Source organism: Lissotriton helveticus, chromosome 5_1, assembly GCF_964261635.1.
Source record: "Lissotriton helveticus chromosome 5_1, aLisHel1.1, whole genome shotgun sequence".
NCBI classification, from domain to species: Eukaryota; Metazoa; Chordata; class Amphibia; order Caudata; family Salamandridae; genus Lissotriton; species Lissotriton helveticus.
The window spans coordinates 1,662,533,391-1,662,559,909 of record NC_136065.1 but is presented as its reverse complement, the minus strand read 5'-3'; the positions used below and the strand labels follow the sequence as shown (position 1 = coordinate 1,662,559,909).

Below are 26,519 nucleotides of genomic sequence, written 5' to 3'. Positions count from 1 at the left end.
TTGAGGAACAACCTAAACTGTATATAGACCCTGAAACAGGACATGTTACAGTTTATCACCGGAAAAAGAGACCATTGGACACGGTCACTCCTTCCCCTGTTCCTCCAAAGAAAAAAGACTTCGGGACATCTCCCGCAAGGCCTTTTACTCCTCCTCCTTTTTTTCTTAATGTGCCTTTTGTGCCCTACTCTCCTACACATTCTGATTATAATGATGGAGATAACATGGGGGAAGATCCTCAGGATAATTTTAATGAACCAGAGGATCCTGATGCACAGGATGACACATGGGATGACCAGAATGATCCATATGACTCACAACCCATCCCAGACACCTCCCCATACCCTACAAAGCCGTCGCCTACTGACTACACCATTGTTTTTAACCAACTGCTGGATAGGGCAGCAAAATACCACAATGTCGACATGCACACTGAACCAATAGAAGAGGATTTTTTATTTGACACTTTTCCTACTTCTGAGAAAAATGTCAGGACACTTCCTATGTTAAAAGGGGTACTAAAACACGCGCCAGACATATTCAAAGATCCAGCCAGAGCACGTGTACTCAATCCCAGGATTGAGAAGAAATATAAGGCGGCCCCTACAGACCCTACTTATATTAAATCCCAGTTGCCTTTAGACTCACTAGTAGTAGCAAACGCTCGAAAGAGAGAACTCACAAACAACAGGAGATGCTACCCCTCCTGACAAAGAGTCTTAGATATTAGAAGCCTCAGGCAAAAGAGTAGCCTCACAGGCTGCTAATTCATGGAGGATTGCGAACACACAAGCTCTACTAGCATGCTACGATAGAGCACATTACGATCAACTTGATGGTTTACTGCAACACCTGCCAGAACCTTTTAAAGCTAAGGCTAACAACCTCATACAGGAAGGCAAATTTATAACTAATGCTTCCATTAAATGTGCGCTTGACGCAGCGGACACATCAGCCAGGTCCATTAATACTAGCGTATTACTATGCCGACACGTGGCTACGCATCTCTGGTTTTAAAAACGAGGTGCAAGCCACCATCCTCAACCAACCAGTTAACCAAGACTTCCTGTTTGGCCCTGCAGTAGATATCATATTAGACAACATGAAAAAAGATACAGAAACTGCTATGTCTATGGGCGCACTACAGTTTCAACAACATAGAGGTTCCTTTTGTCGCTCCTCCTACAGAGGCTCCGCAACAGGCAACACATCACAAACTTCCTCTACATACAAAAGCAACACCCAAAGTTCCTTTAATAAAGGCTCCAACAGAGGAGGTTATAGGGGCAACAATAACAAGGGCAGAGGACGTGGCGGCAATAACACCAGAGCCTCCACTGCCGCCAAACGGTGACTTCATCACACTCCCTCCAGACCATCCAACACCAGTTGGAGGCAGAATCAAACAATTCCTACCAGTCTGGAACTCCATTACCACAGACAGGTGGGTGAGACAAATTATCCAGTATGGTTATTGCCTGGAACTCACTTCTTCTCCTCCCAACATACCACACAAACACCGTCCTATGTCCAAAGAACACATCACACTGTTACAACAAGAGGTCGCGTCCATGCTACAAAAAAGAGCAATATAACCAGTTCCTTTTCAACACCAAGGAACAGGGGTATACTCTCTATACTTCCTAATTCCCAAAAAGGATGCATCCCTGAGACCCATACTAGACCTCAGACCGCTAAATCAATACATACTCTCAGAGCATTTCCATAAGATTACTCTAAAACAGGTACTCCCGTTACTCCAGCAAGGCGACTTCCTTGCTACATTAGACCTCAAAGATGCATATTTTCACATACCTATACATCCAGCTCACAGGAAATACCTCAGGTTCACAATAGAAGGTCAACATTATCAAATCAAAGTTCTCCCCTTTGGGGTGACTACGGCCCCAAGAGTTCACAAAATGTCTAGCGGTAGTAGCAGCACATCCCAGAAGGCAACACATCCACGTGCTTCCATACCTCGACGATTGGCTCATAAATGCCAACTCCTACGCGCAGTGTGCAAGCCATACGTCTCAAACACTCCAGCTGCTGCACAGTCTAGGTTTTTCCACAAATTACCCAAAATCACATCTACAGCCCTCCCACATACAGCAATATCTGGGAGCTACAATAGATACCTCAGTAGCAAAGGCATATCCAAATCCAGCCAGGATAGCCAACATGCAGACTCTCATTCAAAAATTTCAGCCACAACACTCTTTGCCAGCTCGAGTGTTCATGCAGCTCATAGGCATGATGGCCTCCTGCATATTCATTGTCCCTCATTCCCGACTTCAAATGCGTCCACTGCAAGAATGTGGAACCAAGCTCAAGGACAACTAAAAGACCTAGTGTTGGTAGACAGTAATGCTTACAACTCTCTGCAGTGGTGTAACCCACAAAACCTTTCCAAGGGGCGACTGTTCAGGAGCCGGTTCCACAAGTAGTACTAACAGCGTACTGCATCACTGACAGGTTGGGGAGCCCATTAACTTCAATACACAGTCCAAGGGCACTGGACATTCAAACAAAAGACACTGCATATCAACCACTTGGAGTTGCTAGCAATATTTCTGGCACTGAAAGCATTCCAAAAATACTTGTACAACAAGGCTGTGTTGATCCAGACAGACAACATGACAGCCATGTATTACATCCAGAAACAAGGAGGGACACACTCTCCACAGCTGTCTCACCTAGCACAGAGCATATGGAGGTGGGCAATTCACAAAAACATTTTTCTCCTAGCAGAACACCTGCCAGGGAAACAATCAAATAGCAGATCTGTTAAGCAGACACAGCCAACAGCTACACGAATGGGAGATTCACCCTCAAGTTCTCCAACCATTCTTCCAAAAATGGGGGCACCCAGAGATAGATCTGTTTGCCACAAACGAAAACTCAAAATGCCAGTACTTTTCCGCCAGGTTCCCACATCCGTTGTCACAGGGCAATGCGATATGCATGAACTGGTCAGGCAGATTTGCGTACGCTTTTCCACCAGCACCACTGATTCTGCTGATGGCACGCAAACTACGCCAGCAGTCACTCACAATGATCCTGGTTGCTCTCACATGGGCAGGACAGCCATGGTACACAACGTTCCTAGAACGTTCAGTAGTTCCCCACCAAAGACTGCGCCTCTCGCCCCATCTTTTAACTCAGAACCATGGAGTCACCCAAATCCCAATCAGATGAACCTAGCGATCTGGCTCCTGAAGTCTTAGAATTCGGATACCTTGACTTGCTCCTGATTGCGTGAACATTATCAAGGAGGCAAGACGGACAACTACTAGAGCATGCTATGCAGCTAAATGGAAAAGATGTGTAATTTATTGCATAACCAAATCAATCCATTAGATGCTTCCATCCAAAACATTATCTGTTACCTCTTGCATCTTCAAAGATGCAATCTAGCATACTCTTCCATAAGGCTACATCTTGTTGCTATAGCAGCATATCTCCAGAACAGACAACACCTGTCCCTGTTTAGAGTACCCCCAATCAAAGCCTTTACGGAAGGTCTTAAAAGGATAATCCCTCCAAAGCACCCACCTTCACCAGTCTGGAACTTAAATATAGTACTTACCAGACTTATGGGACTTCCTCTCGAACCACTCCATTCATGTGAATTACAATTTCTAACATGGAAGGTGGCATTTTTGATTGCCATTACCTCCCTCAGGCGAGTGAGTGAGTTACAGGCACTAACCACTCAAGAACCTTTCATGCAAATACATGCAAATAAGGTAGTGCTTCGGACTAACCCTAAGTTCATGCCAAAAGTTATCCACTTTCCATATCGATCAATCCATAGAATTGCCAGTTTTCTTCCAAAACCCAGTCAGTGCTGAAAGAGCCCTACACACACTAGATGTAAAGAGAGCTCTGCTATATTATGTTGACAGGACTAAATCATTTAGGAAAACAAAGCAACTGTTTGTTGCTTTTTCCCCACAACATAAAGGTAATCCCATCTCAAAATCAGGAATAGCCAGGTGGATAGTTAAATGCATTCAAATATGCTATCAAAAAGCTAAACGCACTCTAACAGTTCCCTCAAGAGCACACTCTACGCGTAAAATGGGGGCATCCATGGCTTTCCTAGGGAATATTCCTCTCGAAGACATATGTAGGGCAGCTACATGGTCTACCATACACACTTTCACTAAACACTATTGTGTACACTTGCAAACAAAGCAGCAAGCTGCTGTAGGCCAGGCTGCCCTTAAAACTCTTTTTTCCAGACTGCTGCAGCTGGTACAGGTGACCACCGCGAGAGGAGATACTGCTATACCGTCTATGCTAAGATATGAATTCAGCAGCCCACATGCCTCGAACGGAAAATGCTACTTACCAGTATGCATCTGTTTTGCAGCGTGAATCTTTCTGGATTCACTATGCTGTGCATATTCCGCAATCTGGTGGTTGGGTCCGGAATTCTAGTCTTTTTTCCTCTTTTTTTTTTTTTCGTAGCCCAGGTGGGCGTCGACGTCCCACCATTTGGTGTACCTTCGGTGACGTCGGCATGCTTCCTGCGGAAGCTCCCACCCTTGGGCGCCATCTTCAGATTCTTTTTTCCGCCATTGGGTCTGGATCGTCGCGTGAAGCTCCAGAAATTTGAAGGAGAAAACGCCGAAAATTCTACAGAAAGGACTTAAAAAGACTAGGAGAAGAAGACAATCAAAGCCGGGACGACGAAGGAGGAGAACTAACTAGAGATCTTCGACGTCCGACGGGGAATGCGCGCACAGGGGGCCCCCTGAGCGCAGTAATGGACAATACACCCTTTAAATTCTGCCGTAACTGCCATCACAAGTATGCGCAGAAGGACCAGCACCCGGTCTGCAACCTCTGCCTGCCGGTCGACCACGGGAGCAAGGACTGCAACGCCTGCTCCGTCTTCACACCAAAGACACTCAGAATGCGAGAGAATCAGAGGATAGCCCACCACACGATGCAGGGCAAGGGCCAGGCACCGTCGCTGTACGATCTGGGCCTCTCCACCGATGACGAGGACAACATCGCCGAGGGACCAGATATCTCCACGGTCGCAGAGACCGATAAGAAAACATCAGACAAGGTAGGAGAGTCTACGACCTGAAACCCTCAACAGGGCCTCGAAAGCCAGAGGCAGACTCTTGAAAATCAGAGTCTAGAGCCTTGAAGGGAGCACCGGCGCCGAAAACCTCTACGACCGAAGCTGCATCCTCCGAAAAACAGGCCAGCGGATCCTTCGAGAAGGACTCCCAGAAGGCGAAGACCGGCGAAAAGCCATGGTCGCCGAAGCAGGTCCCCGAAAGAGGAACCTCGACTTCGAAGGACAAGGAGTCGAAAACCACTTCGTCGAAGAGGGCGGCCGAAACGTTAGACGCCGAGCATGCCGCGCAGATGGAGAAAAATAAAAGAAGGCTCTAGGCCGAGATGGAGAACATCCTCCAGAGGAAGAAAGACTTCGAAGAAAAGATGAAAAGCTACAGGATCCCCTCGAAGCCCACGACGGACGTCGCCAAGGTAGAGGAGCACGAGAAGTTCGACCCCCGAAGAACCGCCGAAAACTCCGGCGCCCTCGGATCAGGGAGAAGAAGAAGACCTCTATTACACAGAGGGGGAATATGGGGATCAGCGTTCGAGCTACGACTCGGGATCCTCGACGGCTCAAGACCTGGACTGGCAGGACATCGATGCCGAAAACCCGGAGGAGGCTAAGGAGACCTACCCCTCGAGGCCTTCGCCGCCAGATGACATTGGGGCTAACAATGAAGTCATCAGGAAAGCAGCAGCAGCTTATGGCGTTAAATTGGAGGAAGAGAAGCCTGAAGCGGATTTCTTGCTGGAAACCTTGCTTCCCACACAGACAAGGAGCCAGTTCCTGCCCATGCTGAAGAGTCATGGACCAAGGAAAGGAAGCGTTCAAAGAACCAGCGACTTGCAGATCCGTCACGCCAAGGACGGAGAAGAAGTACAAGTTCTCCTCCCAGGACCCTCCCTACATCAAGGGGTCCATCACAGCAGACTCCATTATCGCTGCAACTGCAAGGAGAAGGGCCAACGTCCCGACAACATCTGGACCACCACCTGACAAGGAGAGCAGGAGTATGGACCTAACAGGCAGAAAAATCGAAAGAAACGCGGCAATGCACTGGCGGATGGCAAACTCCAATGCCCTCCTGAACAGGCACCAATATCAATATTGGGACGAGGTGGGGCAGTTACTGATACACCTCCCAGAGCAATACCAGCAGAAAGCCACACACCTCGTTGAAGAGGGGATAAAAAACGCGAACTCCTGCCTGAAGAAAGCATTGGACGGAGCAGAAACCTCCAGCAGGCTGATGGCGATAGGGATCACAGAGAGAAGGCAAGCCTGGCTCAAGATCTCAGGCTTCAAGACAGAGGTTCAGAACAACATCCTGAACACTCCAGTCAACGGAGAATCGCTGTTCGGCGCTCCGGTTGATGAGAAGCTCACCCAACTAAAAAAGGATAACGAAACAGCAAGGTCCATGGGGGCCCTGCAATTCAAAGGGATGAGAAGAGGCACTCCGGCAAGGAGGCCAAACGGAAGAGGTGGTAACCCACCGGGAACATCGCACCAGGCGTTCCACCAGGGTCTCCAGGGTGACAATCAGGGCCAGCAGGGCCAGCAGAAGCAGACCTGGCACTACCAGAACAGGGGCCAGTCCTTTCGCGGGAGGGGAAACAGCAGAGGCCAGAGAAGGAGAGGCAGTGAGCAACCCCCCTCCAAATGAGTTCGCACGGAGGGATGTGCTCCCCCACTCAAGCCCTCCGAGGGAAGAGCACAGGAAAGCAAAGGGGAGAGGGTTACACGGACAAGACACAAAAGATCATGTAACACCAGTGGGCGGCAGGCTAAGATTTTTATTCCAAGAATGGAGAAAAATAACCACAGACAAGTGGATTCTCAACATCATACAGTTCGGATACTGCATAGAGTTGGAAAAGAGGCCGCCAAGCAGAAGGCCAAAGAAAAAAGAGCACTCGGGAAGGGAGCTAACGCTGCTCCGAGAAGAAGCTCAGGAACTCCTCCGGAAGGAAGCCATCAAACCGGTCCCATTCAGAGAAAGGAACAAGGGAGTGTACTCCAACTACTTCCTGGTACCAAAGGTGGACGAAAGTCTAAGACCCATCCTGGATCTACGCTTCCTAAACAAACATATAAAGACTCAAAAATTCAAAATGACGTCCCTACAGGAGGTCATCCCACAAATAAGAGACGGGGATTTCATGTCCACCGTGGACCTCAAAGATGCATACCTGCACATACCAGTGAACAGGAGGCATGAGCACATGCTAAGGTTCACAGTAAACCAGGAACACTACCAATTCACAACCCCGGCCTTCGGTCTAAAGTCTGCCCCAAGGATGTTCTCGAAATGCCTCGCAGCAGTGGCCGCACATCTGCGAAGGGAGGGGATCCACGTGTACCCCTACCTATATGATTGGCTGATCAAGGCGAGCTCTCGCGAAACATGCGAGGAGCACGCACAGCGAGTCACAAACACGCTGATGAACCTGGGATTCTCCATACACCGGGGAAAATCCTCAATGGAGCCGGAGCAGGTGAAGATCTTCCTGGGGGCTCAGATCAACACAATCCAATGCAGGGTGTTACCCAGCGAGAAGAGGACACTCAGCCTGCTAAGGGAGACTCGCCACTACCAGAAGGGGCAAGCTCTGAGAGTGAGGACAGCGAGCAAGATCATGGGGATGATGGCGTCATGCATTCACCTGGTCTCCAATGTACGCCTACACATGAGACCACTCCAAGAATGGCTGCAACAACAATGGTCACAAGCTACAGGAAGTTGGGAGGATCTAGTGGTTGTAACGCACGAAGTGCAGGGAGAGATAAGGTGGTGGACCAAAAAGAACATTACAGTAGGAAAGCCTCTAACTCCGCCAAACCCAACTGTGACCATCACCACAGACGCATCCCAGAAGGGATGGGGGGCACACATGAACAGGCTCAGAGTGAGGGGTCTGTGGGCACCAGCGGATGCGGTCAGACACATCAATTACCTGGAACTAAAGACAGTGTTACTGGCCCTGAAGGCCTTCCAGAAACAGCTGTACAAACGAAAGGTGTTGATACAAACGGACAACACAACAACGATGTTCTGCATCAACAAGCAGGGAGGGACTCAGTCGTACCCTCTGTCCAGCCTAGCGCAGGAAATATGGAGATGGCAATACCACTCAAAATAGATCTGCTGGCCATACACCTACCCGAGAAGGACAATGTGGAGGCGGATTGGCTCAGCAGGCAGACTTCATCATCCCATGAGTGGGAACTCAACAATCAGGAGACAGAGAGACTATTCAGGAGATGGGGCACCCCAACAATAGACCTGTTTGCAACACGCCAGAATGCAAAATGCCAGTACTTTGCATCCAGACAACCAGAGGAACAATCCCAGGGGAATGCCCTATGGATAAGCTGGTCAAAGAAATTTGCCTACGCTTTTCCCCCCGGATACCATTGATCACCAGGGTGCTCAACAAGTGCAGGATAAGCAACATGACACTGATCCTGGTGGCACCTCAATGGGCCAGACAGACATGGTATTCACAGATTATGGAGATGACGCAGGGTCCACCCCACAAGTACGCAAAAAGAAAGGACCTACTCTCCATGCAGAACGGAGAAATTCTACACCCAGAGCCGGAGGGCTTCAGCCTAGCGGCTTGGCTGCTGAGGACTTAGAGTTCGCACACCTAAAGCTCCCAGAGAGCACCCGAAAGGTGTTGCGAGAGGCAAGGAGGCCCAGCACACGAAAATGCTATGGGGAAAAATGGACAAGATTCACTCTATGGTGCAGCAAGAAAAAGCTGCAAAGGAAGCTGACCAAGGAATCAACGGTGCTAAGACCTCACACACCTACTGAAAGCCAAACTAAGCTCATCCTCGCTAAGGGTTCACCTGGCAGCAATTGTGGCATACACAAGGGGAGAGACTGGGAGAAGCTTCTTCAGATCAAGGGTAGTAAAGAGGTTCCTGGAAGGGGCAAAAAGAATAGCGCCACCAAAAAGGATGCCGCCGCCGGCATGGAACCTGAATGTGGTACTGACGGAGCTCATGAAAGCACCTTTCGAACCCATCCACAAGGCACCACTGCAAATGCGGACAATGAAAACAGCCTTTCTGGTGGCGATCACCTCGCTACGCAGGGTAAGCGAACTACAGACACTAACACTGCAAGAACACTACATCCAGATACACAGTGACAGCGTCGTGATGAGAACAGACCCGCACTTCATGCCAAAGGTGGTGTCAAGGTTCCACATGAATCAGAGTATTCAAATCCCTAGCTTCTTCCAGAACCCCACGACAAGCGCCGAGAGGGCGCTATACACTCTAGACGCAAGAAGGGCAGTAATGCACTACATTGAAAGGACAAAGGGACACAGGAAAACAAAACAATTTTTCGTGTCCTTCGAAACAGTTACCTGGGTAAACCAGTGACTAAAAACACCATAGCTCGATGGATCGCGCAAACGATACAATTCTGCCACAAGCAAGCAGGGCAGGAGCTAACGGGAGGGGCACAGGCCCACTCGACCAGGAAGAAAGGAGCAACAATTGCCTTTCTGGCCAACACACCATTTCAGGACATATGCCTGGCGGCAACATGGGCTTCAGTGCACACGTTCACTAAGCACTATTGCGTGGATGTACAGATGAACAAGGAAGCACAAGTAGGACAAAGAGTGCTTCAACATATATTCAACAACCAATGCTCATCTTCCACCCAACCGCCACAAAGATAACAAAACCGCTACAAAATCTATGCACAGCATAGTGAATCCAGAAAGATTCACGCTGCAAAACGAATAGTTTCTTACCTGTCGGTGTAGTTTTGCAGCTTGAAGATCTTTCTGGATTCACTGGCGAACCCACCCGCCTCCGCCAGAAAGATGAGGCTGGAGAAGAGGGTGAAAACACTTGGAATAGAAAACAAGTTGAAGCTTACAAGATACGTAAAAAGAATTGCGTTGAAAAAAGGATTAACAAACATAGCCATGGATTCACTACAAGGATACAAAAGAGAAAAAAGAATCCGAAGATGGCGCCCAAGGGTGGGAGCTTCCGCAGGAAGCATGCCGACGTCACCGAAGGTACACCAAATGGTGGGACGTCGACGCCCACCTGGGCTATGAAAAAAAAAAAGACTACGATTCCGGACCCAACCACCAGATTGCGGAATATGCACAGCATAGTGAATCCAGAAAGATCTTCAAGCTGCAAAACTACACTGACAGGTAAGAAACTATTCGTTCTTGGCATGTAGGGCTGCAGACATTCATATCGCCCACCGTCCTCCCGGGTGCCTGTTGCAGCTGCAAGATTCTCTTTTGCATGGCCATCTCTTACTTTGCTATACTCCATCTTTGCCACAATGGCGAAAAACAATCTAAGTATGGAGAAGATGCCCATTGTTATTGTTATTGATGTTTTGTAAAGCGCATGACTCACCCAGAGGCATCTCCGCGCTACCTAGTCTGAATCACGGAAAACGGTGCAGAAAGCCCCATTTAGTATAGGAAGGCTTTAAGATGTTTCCTGAAGATCAGATAGGAAGGGGACTTGCGCAGCCTTTCCGGGAGGGAATTCCAGTACTTAGGACCAACATAGGAGAAGGCTTTTCCTCCCAGACGATTTCGATAAATACGTGGAATCGCTAGGAGAGCTTTACCATTAGATCTGAGATTGCATACCGATGTCAATTTGCATATTTTTGTTTGTAGATATTTTGGGCCTGTTTCCCTCATAGCTTTGAAGACTAGACAGCATGTCTTAAAAAAGCTCTCTTTTTGACTGGCAGCCAGTGCAGTTCCTTCAGTAATGGGAGCGATGGAGTGCCCGGAGGGCGATTTAAGACCATCCAGGCTGCCGTGTTTTGAATAACTTGGAGCTTTGCTAGCTGCGTGGTTCCTACTTCAGCCAAAAGAGCATTCCCATAGTCCATTCGACTGACTACTAAGGCTTGGACTATCGTCCTGCGGTGGCTAAGAGGAAGATAAGGAATGATTTTCCGCAGCAGCCGAAGGCTATATTAGCACGAGCTCATTATATTACTGACATTGTTTTTCATAGACAGGTTTTCATCCAGCTGGATGCCCAGACTTTTCACTGAGACTGAGGGGACTGGGGCGGGGCCCAGTTCTACCGGCCACCAGTCGTCCAGCACGAGTTCCTGTCTTTTACCCAGAAACATCAACTCTGTTTTTCCCGGATTTAGTTGGAGGCAGGACTCTGCCATCCAGCTTGCAATGGCCAGCATTCCTTGTGTGAAACGTACTCTTTCCTCTGACAGATTTTTCCCAATCGGAAAAATCAGTTGTGTCGTCTGCATAAGAGACGACCTCAAACCCATGTTGCCGAACTATTCTGGCTAGTGGAGCTATGTAAATATTGAAGAGGGTCGGGTTTAAGCACGAGCCCTGTGGGACCCCTCTCTCCAATAAATACTTCGATGATCTAAATGGACCCATCATAACCTGTTGTTTCCTATTAGCCAGGAAATTAACCAGCCATTTCAATGCCAGATCCCCAATACCGCAGTCCTGCAACCTCTCCGCCAGCAGTCGATGTGATACAGTATCGAATGCCGCGGAGAGGTCCAGAAGAATAAGCATCACCGATCCCCCTCCGTCTAGCGTTCGCCTGATAGTCTGTGACTGCTAACATAGCAGTCTCGGTGCTAAACCCCGTCCGAAAGCCGGACTGCGATGTGTCCAGAATGTTATTGGACTCCAGATACTGGCTCAGTTGAGTGTTAATGTGTGCCTCCAGTATTTTTGCCAGCAGAGGGAGTAATGATACAGGCCTATAATTACTCAGGATCGAAGGATCTGCTGAAGGTTTTTTAACCCCTTCCATGCTCATGACGAACTCAGCTCGTCATGCAGTACACTGCTTATGTGCTCATAACGAGCTGAGCTCGTCATGAACAATGGGAAAGAAGGATCTGCAGCACAGAGGATGAATTGCTGTAGCATTGATGTGGTTAAGAATAGAGCGCACGTGGGCCTTCCATGTCAAGGGAATATAGCCGCTGGCCATGGAGGAGTTGAAAATCTCCTGAATAGCCGGCGCACAACTAGTTGCGATTAAGGCCATGACATAGGGAGGGCACACGTCACTCGGGGATCCTGATTTTGATGTTTGCAGGTGCCGAATGACATCCTGCTGTAGGATAGGCTCAAACTGATTGAGACCTATTCTTGGCTCCCCTTTGTGGCTGCAGGGTTCAGCAAAACTGGAGTTTTTGTTATTTGGAAAATTCTCATATATCGGGGAGATTTTGTCCTGAAAATAAGTGGCTAAGGCTTCACATAGCTCCTGCGTTTCTACCGATTGTTGTTTGCAGGCCTGCGGGGAGGAAAAACCTTTCACAATGCCAAACAAAGTCTTTACCGAATTCCCTGCCTGTTCTATTAGCATTTGGATGTATATGCATCTGGCCGTTTTGATATTGTGATGGTAGCCTGCTAGAGCCTTCTTGTAGGCCATTTTGTCTCTCTCATTTTTGGATCCTCTCCATTTCCTCTCCAGAGTTTTACAGGAGGATTTTTCAATTTTTAGAGCCCCTGAATACCAAGGTGCTGAGACTCGGCTGGGCCCAGGTTTGATGTTCTTTTCCGGGATAACTAGGTCCAAGGTCCGAATCAGAGCCTGGTTAAAATTAGCCAGTAAAGCCTCTGTGTCGGCGTCCCTTACTTCCCTAGGCTGAATCTCCAAGCTCCGGAACTTTCTCTCAAATGCTTCTACGTTGAGTGTCTGCCAAGTTCTAGTTGTATGGGCTTTTTTTAATCTGAGCGATCTCTCCTGTTCCTGATTCGATGCCTCTGGACAGCTAATCGAGATCAGATAATGATCTGTCCAGGTCAGGGGCTGAGTATCCATGGAATTTTAAGCTTTCATTATTAGAGAATATCATGTGCAGTGTGTGTCCAGCTGTATGTGTTGGGCCGCGGACATATCGTCCCAAACCCAGGTCAGATAATCCTGACAATAACAGCGCCACTTCCGGTTCCTGGGAGGCTTCTCCATGGTAGTTAAAATCCCCCAACAATATGAAGCTCCTAGAGGCCATAACCTGTGTTGCAATGAACAATCGATCAGAGAACTCTCGCACACCCACCTGCTGGCCCTCCGTGCCACGTGGGAGGAGGACATCGGACGCGCGTTACATGACTCTGAATGGTCCAAGGCGCTCGAAGCCCCGAAACGAGTCTCCAGAAACGCCCGCTCCAAAAACATCCAATATTACATACTACACAGGGCTTACCTCACACCTGCGCGACTGCAACGGTTTTTCCCCACCTCGCAATTCCTCTGCCCCAGATGTAGCTCCCCCGAAGCAGACTTCCGCCACATGTTTTGGGACTGCCCGGGCCTCCAACCCCTGTGGCGGACGGTACACGACAAACTGACAGACCTCACAGGCCTCACGACTCTAACCTCTTGGGAATCCAGCGCGCTAGGCATTTTTCACATATCTAAACGGGCCCCTACGCACAAGCGCTTTGTGTCCCTGGCACTGCTCCTGGCGAACAGATGTATAGCTATGCACTGGCGAGCTCCGGAGGGTCCCCCCATAGCGGCATGGACAGGGGCGGTTTGTAAATGGGCGGCAGCCGAAGAGGACGCCATTCGAGAAGAGGAGGCCAAGGGAACACGCAAACACCCCATCTCTATGGAATGGGCCATGCTCCTACATAGCTTCCGGCAGGCCACACGCGCTGATGTCCCGCCCACGCCCGCGCCCACCTCCCCCCCCCCCTCCCCGCCCACCTGAGTACACCCATAATCATTGGCTGCCACGGTCACTCACTTTACCTGTGCCGAGCCTGGTATACCATACCCCCATCGACTCACAGTCCCCCCCCCCCCACCATGCTGGCCACCCCACTACCCCCAGGTTTGGACCGGTTCCGCCTCCTGACCGCTCCACCCCACTGCGACTGACTATTGCGGACCCGCTACCCGCTGCCCGATATCTCCTCCTCAAGTTGTACTCCTGCTATCACCTACATGCTCCCCCCCACAGTTCTGTCCCCCTAGTTACCTGGCGTCGCCACTTTGTGAAATCCTTGGACCCCGACCTGACGTCCCCTATAGCTGGGACCTACATATCTATTGTTCATCTCCGTCCCCTAACCGGAGTATGGTCTTTGTGTCCTACCCTGAATATTTACTTGAACGATATGTGATGTACAGTGGATGAAATGCCGTATTGACCAGGTTCTGTTCCAAAAAAACTAAAAGTTGCGTGACTTGCTGACGGCGGCTGAATGTTGACGCCTCGTCAGCAGATGAATCTTTCTGTTTTTTATATGCCTGCTGATGCAACAATAAAAACATGTTTTCAAAAAAAAAAAAAAACCTGTGTTGCAATGAACTCTGTTACCATGTTGACAAAGTTCAATTTTGGATTAGGTGGACGATACAAAAGTACGCCCTCCCAGGATTTGGTCGGCGAGCAACTGACCCTAAAAAGGCCTATCTCCAACTTCTCGTTGCAAAGCGTGTCCAGCTATTGGCAATCCCCCCTCCCAATTTCCCCACTCTGTCCCGGTGGATAACCTAGTACCCATCTGGCATGGCGATGTTAATTGCCGGGGCACTATGAGGGGTCAACCAGGTTTCTTTCAGGAAACATATGTCTGGTGAGAGTGAGGATAACATATCCCAGATTTGAATGGCATGTTTTGTTAGTGAGCGAACATTACATAAGATGTAGCTCGGTCCTTCATAGGGTACAGCTAGGGCGGTCTCCCCCAATTCACATTGTCTCGTACAAAAGTACGCCCTCCCAGGATTTGGTCGGCGAGCAACTGACCCTAAAAAGGCCTATCTCCAACTTCTCGTTGCAAAGCGTGTCCAGCTATTGGCAATCCCCCCTCCCAATTTCCCCACTCTGTCCCGGTGGATAACCTAGTACCCATCTGGCATGGCGATGTTAATTGCCGGGGCACTATGAGGGGTCAACCAGGTTTCTTTCAGGAAACATATGTCTTGTGAGAGTGAGGATAACATATCCCAGATTTGAATGGCATGTTTTGTTAGTGAGCGAACATTACATAAGATGTAGCTCGGTCCTTCATAGGATACAGCTAGGGCGGTCTCCCCCAATTCACATTGTCTCCTACAAGCCCTGCATCCCACTGGCCCTTCCAAGATAGTTTGATAGTGAAACAGGTACAGTCTAACACTTGGTTTTTATGGGCCCTATATCCGATATCACGTAGCGCATTACTTGTGTATATCAACGCATTTCTTTTCTGAGGGGCGGTGCCCGGTTGGCCAACGCTCCCCGTCCCCCGTCGTGCCCGGCGCGGAAGGGCGCAGACGGGCTAACCTTTGGCGCGCCATCGGCGTACCCGCTGCGCGCGTCCGGGGGAGCGGCATCATTATATCTCGGAAGTCAGGTGTTGTATCTGGCCAATGACTGGCCCGCTAACCCCTCTTTCTCGCAAGATGGCGCCCACTGTTAGCGCTAATGCCAGAAACTCCAACAGTTGTTCCCCAAGAAAGCAGAGAGCATGTAAATCTGCCCTGCCCGTAAATTTAAAAACAAGTTTTAGGTGAGTGAAACCAAAAAATACAATGCAGTGCAATTTAAAATCAGCGTCTGGATTCCCGGCTTTTCGCCTCAGGAATCAAACTAGGATCTGCACACTGTAGTCCAGGGGAGGGGTCACCTATCTCGTGATACTTCGAAGACTCTTCCTGTACAACAAGGTGCAATCATCCGGACCCAACACTAGGCGGTGATCTATGCTAAGATATGAATGTTAGCCGCCCTACATGCCAAGAACAGATGCATACTGGTAAGTAGCATTTTCCTTACTTTACCAACTTTGCCAGCTGTTTGTTGGGATGCTACACTCATGCCCTTTGGGACCCGTGGCACAAGTCCTACCTGGTGTACCTGATGACCTTTGGGCATTTCAAGATGGTCTCGATGAAGCCAAGTTCAAGGTTCATTGTGGCTTGTTCTCCACAGTTTTCATAGGGTGGGCGAAAGGCACCAGTGTTGCCATTGGCTGCCATGCCCAGTCCTCGTTGAGGGACCTGCCCTTTGATGGGACTCTCCTGTTCTGTGACAAGGCTGATACTGCTTTCAAACATTTAAAGGAGAGCAGGGATACCACCCTCTCTCTGGACCGTTCCGCCTCACCTCCCCAACGCAACAGTTCACCAGCCCCTTTTTTAGCTTTGGCTGAGGTGCTCCCTACTGCCCGCTTGTCCAGCCTCCACTGAGAGTGCAGCAGTTTTGCAGTCAAGACAGAGGTACCTACCATGGCCAAGTCAATGGGCTGCTCAATCTGTCACCCCCCCCCTTCCCCCCCCCCCCCCAGCCCCTCCCACCACTTTTACATCCCACTTGCAAAACCCCTTCAGTGCGCCCTTACAGGAGGGTACCACCTGATGGGAGGGAGAATCCACCAGAATACTGGTAATATCTTTCCACATGTGGGGTACTATTAATTGTTCACAGGGGCTATGCCTTGCACTCCTTTCTTCCCCTCTGCAACTTCCACTGGCCCTCTAGCGACTGACTGAGGACCACCACTCCATTTTTGCTCTATGAAGTGCAAGTCTGTTTGGTCAAAGGGGCTATCGAGAGGTTGTCTGTGCCAAAAGCAAGTTGTGGTGGTGGTTCCTGCTATTTGCTGATGCCCAACAAATATGAAGGCCTGAGGCGTATGTTAGACCTGTGCCCTCTTAAGGAGGGCACAGGTCTAACATAGGCCTCAGGCCTTCATATTGGAAGGAGAAATTAAAAATGGTAAACCTGGCCCAGGTCTTGTCTTCTGTGGAGAATGGATGGTGGCACTGGACCTACAGAACACCCGTTTCCATATCCTCGTCCTCCCGACTCACCGGCTGTACCTGCGGTTCGTGGTGGTACTGGAGCATTTCCAGTTTGCTCCAGCACCAGTGCCCCTCCAGGTGTTCACAGCAGTGATGGTGGTAGTTGTAGGTGTGCATCTTTGGAGGTGAGGGGTGCCAGTCTTCTCCTACCTCAGTGACTAACTGTTGATGGCGGGCTCAACCCAGACAGTTATCATCCACATCCAGAGTATGGTGAACTGCCTCTTATCTTTGGAGTTCACTATCAACATGTTTATTTCTTCTGAGCCATTCTGGACAAGGTTCAGTTTTGTGTCTTTCCCTCAGGAAAGAGTCCAGGTCATTCAAGCTATGATCCCTATCTTTCAGTCTCTGTCTTTGATTTCAGTACGGTCAACTCTTAAGGCGGCTGTTATTGATGGCTGCATCCTGCTGGTCGAGCCTGCCAGGTTGCATTTGCAGGCTCTGTAATGGTATCTGAAGTGTCAGTGGGACCTCTCCTACCACATTCAGATTTCGGAGGAGATTGCACGGAATCTGCAGAAGTGGTAAATAGCCTTTGATTGGGTCGGCAGCAGATTCAGTTGCCAGATCAGCTCTTCTTGTTTAAGTCACTAGTTGTGATGCGTTTTTTTGTTTGTGTGTTTTTCAAAGGGCTTCAAAACATGTTCTTCCCTTCTATTATGATGCCCCAATGGGACCTTAATATCTACCTTACTTACTTGAGACGTACTTCGTTTGAGCTGCTTCATAGTTGCTCCTTACATCTTATTATAAATACAGTGTTCCTCGTCGCCATCACCTCGGCATGGCATTTAAGTGGGCTTTAGGCTCTTTGTATTAATCTGCCATATACCACCTTCTTCCCAGGCAAACTGGTTCTGCAGACTCAGGGAATCCTTTCTGCTAGAAGTTGTGACACCGTGCCACATCAGTTAGCCACTCTGACAGCATTCTATGCTCTGTTTCACTCCTCCTTTTAGAAGGAGAGACCCAATCACTTGGACTTAAAGAGCGCTCTGAGCTTCTACTTAAATAGTACCAGAGAACACTGGGTGAAAGCTCAGCTTTCTGGGGTTCGCTGGTGCTAAAAAGGGTAAAGCTGTGCAGAAGATTAAAATCTCTAATTGGATTGTGCCCTGCATTAAGAGCTGCTATTCCCTAGCTAAAAAAGCAGCCTCAGTAATGACTGCATGCTCTTTTTTTACCAGGGCCAAAGCTGCTATCGCTGCATTAGAATGTGGATTCCCTGTCCTGGGTATATGCCAGACAGCTGTGTGGACATGTTTACCTATAGGGAAATTGTGCCTGCTCAGTCTTGCAATACTCTGGTTTCAGCCCATTCACAGACCCACCTCTGAATGGCTATTTCTTTGGGATTTATTCAAACGGTGAGTAATCTGTGGCTAGAAGGCTATCATAAAAGCAAGTTACTTACTTTCGCTAATGCTTTTTCTTGCAGAGACTCTAGCCACAGATTCCTCACTGTTGGTCCCATCCTCCTGTTCTGTGATTTTACTCTATTCTCAATAAGATCCAAAGACTAGGAATCTGCACACTGGTTTCACCAATTTACTTTTGAAACCCTGCGTCTAGAGGCGGATACAGTCTTGGAAGCAAGAGATGTCGGTGTGCAGGAGTGGCACCTATATAAGCCCTGCACATCTTTCCTTGAGCGGAACAGAATTAGTGCTGGCGCCATCATCCGTTGTTCAGAGATACTGCTGAAAAGTTTCTGGATCTAGTCAGATGCTTGTGGAATGTTCAAAGGGTAAGGAACCTGCGGCTAGGTAGTTTCTACCAGAAAGAGTGTTACCAAAGTCAAGTAATTTGTCTGTTACTCCATAACCATAAATGTCTTCACAATGAGCAGATCTGACTAACCACCTTTCTTTCTTCACAGGCGCCGTCCAACGCCAAGCATCGGTAGGAGCCCTCGGAACTTTGAGAAGAGCCCCGTCAGGTTAGGATAAGCATCCAAATGTATCGGTCCTTTGCCGCTTCACTATCAGCAAATCATACAGCAACTCATTTTAATTGGCATGCTTCTAATACTGCTTCCTGGTTACTGTGTTTCTAGGTTTTAGGGGCCCAGAATACTATTGTATTACAGTCGATAACCAAGCTAATCGCTCAAATGAGGATAAGAAGTCTAGGTTCCCTCTAGGAGGCGGAGAGTGTTAAAAACTCATATCGAGTAACTAAATAACACCAAATAACATTAATGTCCAGCCAGTATTTTGTCTTTTATCTTTTGTATTTTAACGACCACGAGGACTGAGATACAGTTCAAAAAATGTTATCTGTTCAAATGTGTCAGGCCCTAGAATTGATATAAAATGTGCTCTGCCTAAAGTTATCCTATTGAGCTGTGCTAAGATGAACTCCAAGCATTTTTGTTTTTCACTGCAGAAGATTTCGATAAGTGCAAAGAATGTAATGCAGAAATTGTGTTGCAAGTCCTTGTAATGTCAAACCTTGAGTACTCGAATCCTAGAGATGAAGCTCCAGCAGCTACGTTTTTTGTACAGGGGCAAAAAGAGGCATTTGTAAATTGCCAAGTCCACAAATCCACTACTTAAAATGGGTTAGTCGCTAGATCTGATTCTTTTTTTTCAGTGGTAACGCAGGGTCTTGGAAACCATTAATTGCTTAGGACCCAGTCTAGAAGCCAACTTTTTATCTTGGTGGTGGAGTTAGATGTTATAGTGGGCTGCCTAAAACCTTTGAGCCTCTGTCATAAAATCTGCTGGTAGTGTTTGCGCTTTTCTGGTGATGGTGGTTTACTGGTTGTAAGCTATACCAGATCATGAATAAATGTGTCCAGTAATTCACAAAAACCCAGTTATTGAGGGAAGCAGTCATCAAATCTAAACTCTTAAAGGGCCCCCGCCAAAGCAGGACATCCCAGTTCACCCTTACTGTCAATTAAGTCCCTGCTCCATTTGAGCATCAAGTTTCTGCACACAAGACTTCTATTAACAAAGATTGAACCTATCCAAAACAAGAATGCGTTCGACTCAAAGTAAGCTTAGTGATCGAGGCCTATGAGCTATAGATCATATGCTTTAGCATAGATCGCCATCTGGTGTTGGGTATGGATGTTTGCACTTTGTTCTTGTTCGAAGAAGTCTTGTAGTCACGAGCTAGGTGACTCCTCCTTTCGGTCATAGTGTGCATGGGCATCGACTCCATCCCCAGATGGTTTTTTTTGCCATCGGGTTCGGATGTGTATTGCTGCGCTCCGGAACCGTTTTCGGACCCCTTCGACGCGCAATCTACTACCCTCGATGGTATTGTTATCGATCGCGACCCATCATTCGACGCGCATCATCTTACTTCGGAAAACTTTTCACTGGAAACCTCAAAGCAGGCCTACCCGTACCGACCGCTTTAGTAGTCGATAGAACGGACTCCATTTAAACTGTCACGGATGTCATGCAAAATTACCACGCCCCGACTTGCACGAAGTTTGAAACCTGTACTTGTCCTCGGAACATGACGAAAAAAGCTGTGACACGTGTCTATCCTTCAGATCGAAATAGACACTTCGTGATTGTCGGGCTCGGCGCCACGAAATATAGCACTAGAGTGCTCCATCCCGGACATCTTTGGAGAATATTCCGGCATTCAACCTCCAGCTTCGGAGCCAGAGGAAGAAGAGCAGGTATCCGTGTCCGAAGACGACTCCCGCATGGAGGAAGAGGAAGACATCACTGCGCGACAGCATACCGTTAGTACAAATCCCCCAGAGCCCATTCCACACAAGACGAAGGGTCTGATGCCCTGCCTCCAGCTCGGCTTCGTAACAGAAAGAAAATCCATTGGGCTCTGGCTCCAGCCAGCCCGCTCTGATGCCGAACCAACACCTCCGGCTTCGAAACATAAGAGAAAGATACCTTCGGGACCGAAGGTTCCACCTGCTATGCAGAAAGGCTCGGAGCCAAAACTCTCCAAGCCCAAAGACTCGAAGCAGAGACATCCCCAGTCCAAAGACTCGGAGCCAAGACCATCCAAAGCCAAAGACTCGGAGCACAAATCCTCCAAAACCAAAGATTCAGAACTGAAATCTTCCAAAAACAAAGTCTCTGAGCCCAAAACCTCAAAAACCAAGGACAAGCCCAAACACACTGAGCCGAAATTACCAACACCCAAGAGCTCGGAGCCGAAATCTTCGGTACCAAAATCTCTAAGGAAAGATAAAGACACTTTCCCCAAAGAGCTTCCGTCGAATGAGCCAATGTTCAACCCAAAACTGAAAAAAATGGTTATAAATCCTAAAACAGGACATATTCAAGCAACCATTCCAAAGAAACTGAAAGCTGACTTGCCAGACAACCACCATGCCCCTCCTAAAAAGAATATGGACACTAACCTCCTTACAATCCACCTCCTTCTCCTCCTCCTAATCCTAACTTGCTCATTACACCTATCAATTCACCAATTAGGCCTATTACACCTGACCCACAGGATGAAGGGGGTGGGGACACTGATGATTGGGATGATTACCACACTGACCCAAATACAGACCATGACCTTCCCCACCTAATGACAACATTGGTTATCTTGATCTCCTTAACAGGGTCGCTCATTACCATGGGGTAGAACTTCACAAGGAACCTTTAGAAGAGGATTTTCTTTTTGAGACATGTTCTTCATCCCAAAGAACTGCTCATACCTTGCCAATGCTGAAAGTTATGCTAAAACATACAGACTAGGTCTTGAAGGATCCCGTTAGGGCTAGAATTATCACTACTAGAGTAGATAAAAAATAAAAATCCGCTCCTACCGATCCTATTTATATTAAAGGACAGCTACCCTTATGTTCTCTTGTTGTCTCTATGTTCACTTAAATGACACAATTAGTTTCTTTCTTCTTCCCCCCCAATCCCTTCATTCCAGAGAGACAGCTCAGAGCATTCTTGATATAAAGAAAGATGACATTGCTTATCTAAGATTAGAGATCAAAAGGAACAATTAAGGTTCGAGGCATATGGGCTGCAGATGGTACATTTATGAATAGATCGCCATCTGGTGTTGGGCTCGGATGATTGCACTTGTTTTTCACTTGGAGAAGTCTTTTGTAGTCACAAGACTGATGACTCCTCCCTTGGGTGCTAGTGCGCATGGGCATCGGCTCCATCCTTAGATTGTTTTTTTCCGCCATTGGGTTCGGATGAGGATCGAAGCGCTCCGGATCGACTTCGAGAAAAAAAGTAATATTCGGCGCGTATCCCCTTTCCAATTCGACGGTATTGTTATCGAGCGCGGTTTCATTTCCATTTCGACGCGCTTTGACGTCAACAACAAAAATTTACAACTTCTACGTCGACCAGACCGGGAGGCCTATCTCTACGTAGTCCAGCCCGGAGTCCATGGAAAGGACTCCAATCAAGAAATGTCCAACGTGTGGTGCTAAGTTCCCACACAAGGACTTACACGAGGTGTGCAACCTCTGTTTATCACCTGAACACGAATCCAGGGACTGTGAAGCCTGTGCAGCATTCTCCTCCAAGTCGACGATTAGAAACCGTCGAGCCCGAAGACACGAGGCGTCGAGAATGCAGTCAGATGCAATCCCGGAGTTGTTCGAGGCACAACATCCAGAAGAGGAAGAAGAAGATGAGGACTAGTCGGGGTCGGAAGCGGACGAGTCCGACGTCGAAGAAATCGACGTACATCAAACCGTGAGTGACGACGTCCCTTTACCAAAAAACCGACCCCGTTTGGTGTCGACCCCGCCGTCGAGCCCGGTCAGACAACCGAAAAAAGTTTCCGACGCCCCGCCTTTAAGCTCGGCACCGAAACCGAAACACTCGGCCTCCCATCATGTCGGATCCGAGAAACGGTCGGCATCGACACCGAAGCTCCATAACAAGGAAAGCTCGCAGTCGAAACATTCCATGTCGAAACCGAAACAAGCTTCGACGTCGAAGACTTCCTCGACACTGAAAAAATCAGACTCGAACAAACTCTCGGTGCCGAAAACATATAACACTGAAAGTCAAAAGCACCTTTCGGAACCAAAAACTTCGGTACCGACACAGGAGCATCAGACAGATCCAAAACAAAAGACTTTGTTTATTGATCCGCAAACTGGCAAGGTGGTGACAAAACTACCTAAAAAGAGGAAGAATGAACAGTTGGACGACAAAGCTCCTCCTCCTAAGAAGAGAACAATGGGGACAAATACAACTCCTCCCCTTTCTCCACAACCTAGAGAGACACCCTCTTCTCCTCTTCCTCACACTCTGCCAGCTATTCCTACTACACCATGCCCATCTACACCTCAAACATATGTAGAAAGTGACACAGTGGAGGGAGAACTTCCTAGGGATGATAACAACACTATCCCAGAAGATACAGACCCATGGGAAGATTATAATGCAGGATCAGATAATGATAATGACCCTGACCTGTATCCTTCAAAACCTTCACCACCTGATGATAATACAGGTTTTGCACAGTTAATTAATAGGGCAGCAAAATACCACAAGGTAGACTTACATGCAGAACCTCAGATAGAGGATTTCCTTTTAGAAACACTACCTGCTGCACAAAGAACCTCAGGAACCCTACCAATGCTTAAGGGTCTCCTTAATCACACATCAGACATATTTAAACACCCAGTGAGGGCTAGGGTATTAAATCCAAGAATTGACAAAACATATAAGGCCGCCCCAAAGGACCCAATATTTATTAAGGGACAAATACCTCTGGACTCGCTAGTAGTCACAAACGCTCGTAAGAGAGCAAATTCATTAACTACGGGAGAAGCTCCTCCCCCTGACAGGGAGTCCAAGTTAATAGACGCCTCTGGCAAAAGAGTAGCATCTCAAGCGGCAAACAGCTGGCGCATAGCTAATACGCAGGCGCTACTTGCACGTTATGATAGAGCTCATTATGATGAGTTAGAAAAACTCATTACACATCTCCCTAAAGAACATCAAAAAAGGGCAGATCAGCTCATACAAGAAGGGAAGATAATAACTAACACTTCCATTAAGTGCGCCTTAGACGCAGCAGACACTGCAGCAAGATCTATAAACACCAGTATCATGTTAAGAAGACATGCATGGCTCAGAGTCTCAGGATTCAAACAAAAGGTACAAACCTCCTTGTTAAACCAGCCTTTTGATGGGAAAACACTTTTCGGCTCAGGGACAGATGAGGCCAAGAAAATATGAAAAAAGACACCGAAACGGCTAAATCAATGGGAGCATTGCAACAGCCAACTCAAAGGGGTTCCTTTCGTAGGTCCACCTATAGAGGGGGATCCAAAAATACAGGCACAAGCCAGCAATCAACCTCTTTTACACCAACATCACCCAGAGGTAATTCTAGAGGCAGTTACAGAGGTAACAACAACAAGGGTAGAGGTCGCCGAAATAACAACAACCGCAACTCTCCAACCCCAAAACAGTGACTTCATAAAGCTCCCCCCAGACCATATAACACCGGTCAGGGGACGTCTATCACAGTTTCTACCTGTCTGGGAAAACATCACATCAGACAGGTGGGTGAGACAAATTATCCGGCATGGTTATTGCCTAGAACTCACAGCTACCCCACCAAACATCCCCCCCAAACAGCGTCCAATGAGTCAAGATCATCTAACATTGTTAAAACAGGAAGTACTATCACTACTACAAAAGCATGCCATAGAGAAGGTTCCACAACATCAACAGGGAACAGGAGTATACTCTCTATACTTTCTAATTCCCCAAAAAGACGGGTCCCTAAGGCCAATACTAGACCTCAGACCTCTCAATGCATACATAAATTCTGAACATTTCCACATGGTCACGCTCCAACAAGTACTTCCTTTAGTGAAGAAAGGCGACTTTCTTTCTACACTGGATCTAAAAGACGCTTACTTTCACCCAATTCACAAAGCCCACAGAAAATACCTCGGGTTTGTGGTAGAAGGACAACATTACCAGTTCAAAGTCCTTCCTTTTGGGGTTACAACAGCACCAAGGGTGTTCACAAAATGCCTAGCAGTGGTGGCAGCACACCTAAGAAGACAACAAATACATGTCTTCCCTTACTTGGACGACTGGCTAATAAAGGCCAAGTCACAACAAGAATGTCTTCAAAACACACAGAAGACAATTCAGTTGCTGCACCAGCTAGGGTTTACGGTGAACTACACAAAATACCACCTGCAACCAAACAAAGTTCAACAGTATCTAGGGGCTACTATAGACACAAAAAAAGCCAAAGTATACCCCAATCCAGTCAGGATTCAAACAATGCTCACATTGATTCAAAGATTTCAACCACAACACTCACTAACAGCTCGAGTGTTCATGCAGCTATTAGGAATGATGTCATCCTGCATACTGCTAATACCATATGCCAGACTACAAATGCGTCCGCTTCAAGAATGTCTAGCAACACAGTGGAATCAGGCTCACGGTCAGATTACAGATCTGGTGTTGGTAGACGACCGCACACATCGCTCTCTGAAGTGGTGGAACACAACAAACATTTCCAAGGGGCGGTCGTTCCTAGAACCAATTCCACAAGTGGTGCTAACAGCGGATGCATCACTCACCGGATGGGGAGCGCATATAGACAAATATACAGTACAGGGAAGATGAAGTGTACAGCAAAAAAGACTGCACATCAACCATCTAGAACTACTAGCAGTGTTTCTAGCATTAAAAGCTTTTCAAATGCAGATTATCAGCAAAGCAGTCCTGATCAGAACAGACAACATGACAGCAATGTATTATATTCAAAAACGGGGGGGGACACTCTCTCCAACTATCCAGACTAGCGCAGGAAATTTGGAGATGGGCCATTCCTCAAAACATCTATCTGTTAGCCGAACACCTTTCAGGAGTTCAAAATCAGATAGCAGATATATTAAGCAGGGAGTCAGAACAAATACACAAATGGGATCTGCACGACCAAATACTGCAGCCATTCTTCCAAAGATGGGGACAACCAGAGATAGATCTCTTTGCTACTCATCAGAACGCAAAATGCCAAAGCTTCGCATCCAGGTACCCACACCACCTGTCGCAGGGCAATGCATTATGGATAAATTGGTCCAACAAATTTGCATACGCTTTTCCCCCTCTCCCACTAATTCCATTAGTGGTTCGAAAACTGCAACAACATTCAATGACCATGATACTAGTAGCAGCCACGTGGGCACGACAGCTGTGGTATACCACGCTCCTGCAACTCTCACAGGTGCCACATCAAAAACTAAGAATCCTACCCATGCACCTTACACAGAACCATGGAGAAATAATGCACCCAGATCCCAAACAAATGAACCTTGCGATCTGGCTCCTGAGGTCCTAGAATTTGGATACTTATATTTACCTCCAAACTGCATGGAAATCATTAAGCAAGCAAGACGTCCCACCACCAGAGCATGCTATGCAGCAAAGTGGAAAAGGTTTGCTGTATACTGTAACAGTAACAACATCAACCCTCTGGACGCATCCACAAAAAATATTATTTTCTACTTACTACACTTACAGCAATGTAACCTTGCTTACACCTCCATTAGAGTACATCTTGCAGCTATAGCAGCATACCTGCAAAACAGGCAACATCTATCCCTGTTTAGAGTGCCAGCAATTAAAGCCTTCATGGAAGGCCTCAA

General features: G+C 47.8%; 1 protein-coding gene across 2 annotated transcripts in view; it reads left to right on the top strand.

Annotated features, from left to right (window-relative positions):
• The window catches only part of RBM23 (RNA binding motif protein 23), a 501,634-nt gene that overhangs the window by 226,780 nt on the left and 248,335 nt on the right, over window positions 1-26,519 (top strand). For both annotated transcript variants that reach the window (XM_078644883.1, XM_078644882.1), the window contains exon 6: window positions 18,795-18,854. In XM_078644883.1, coding sequence (XP_078501009.1) covers window positions 18,795-18,854 — 60 coding nt within the window. The remainder of the gene's footprint in view (window positions 1-18,794; window positions 18,855-26,519) is intronic.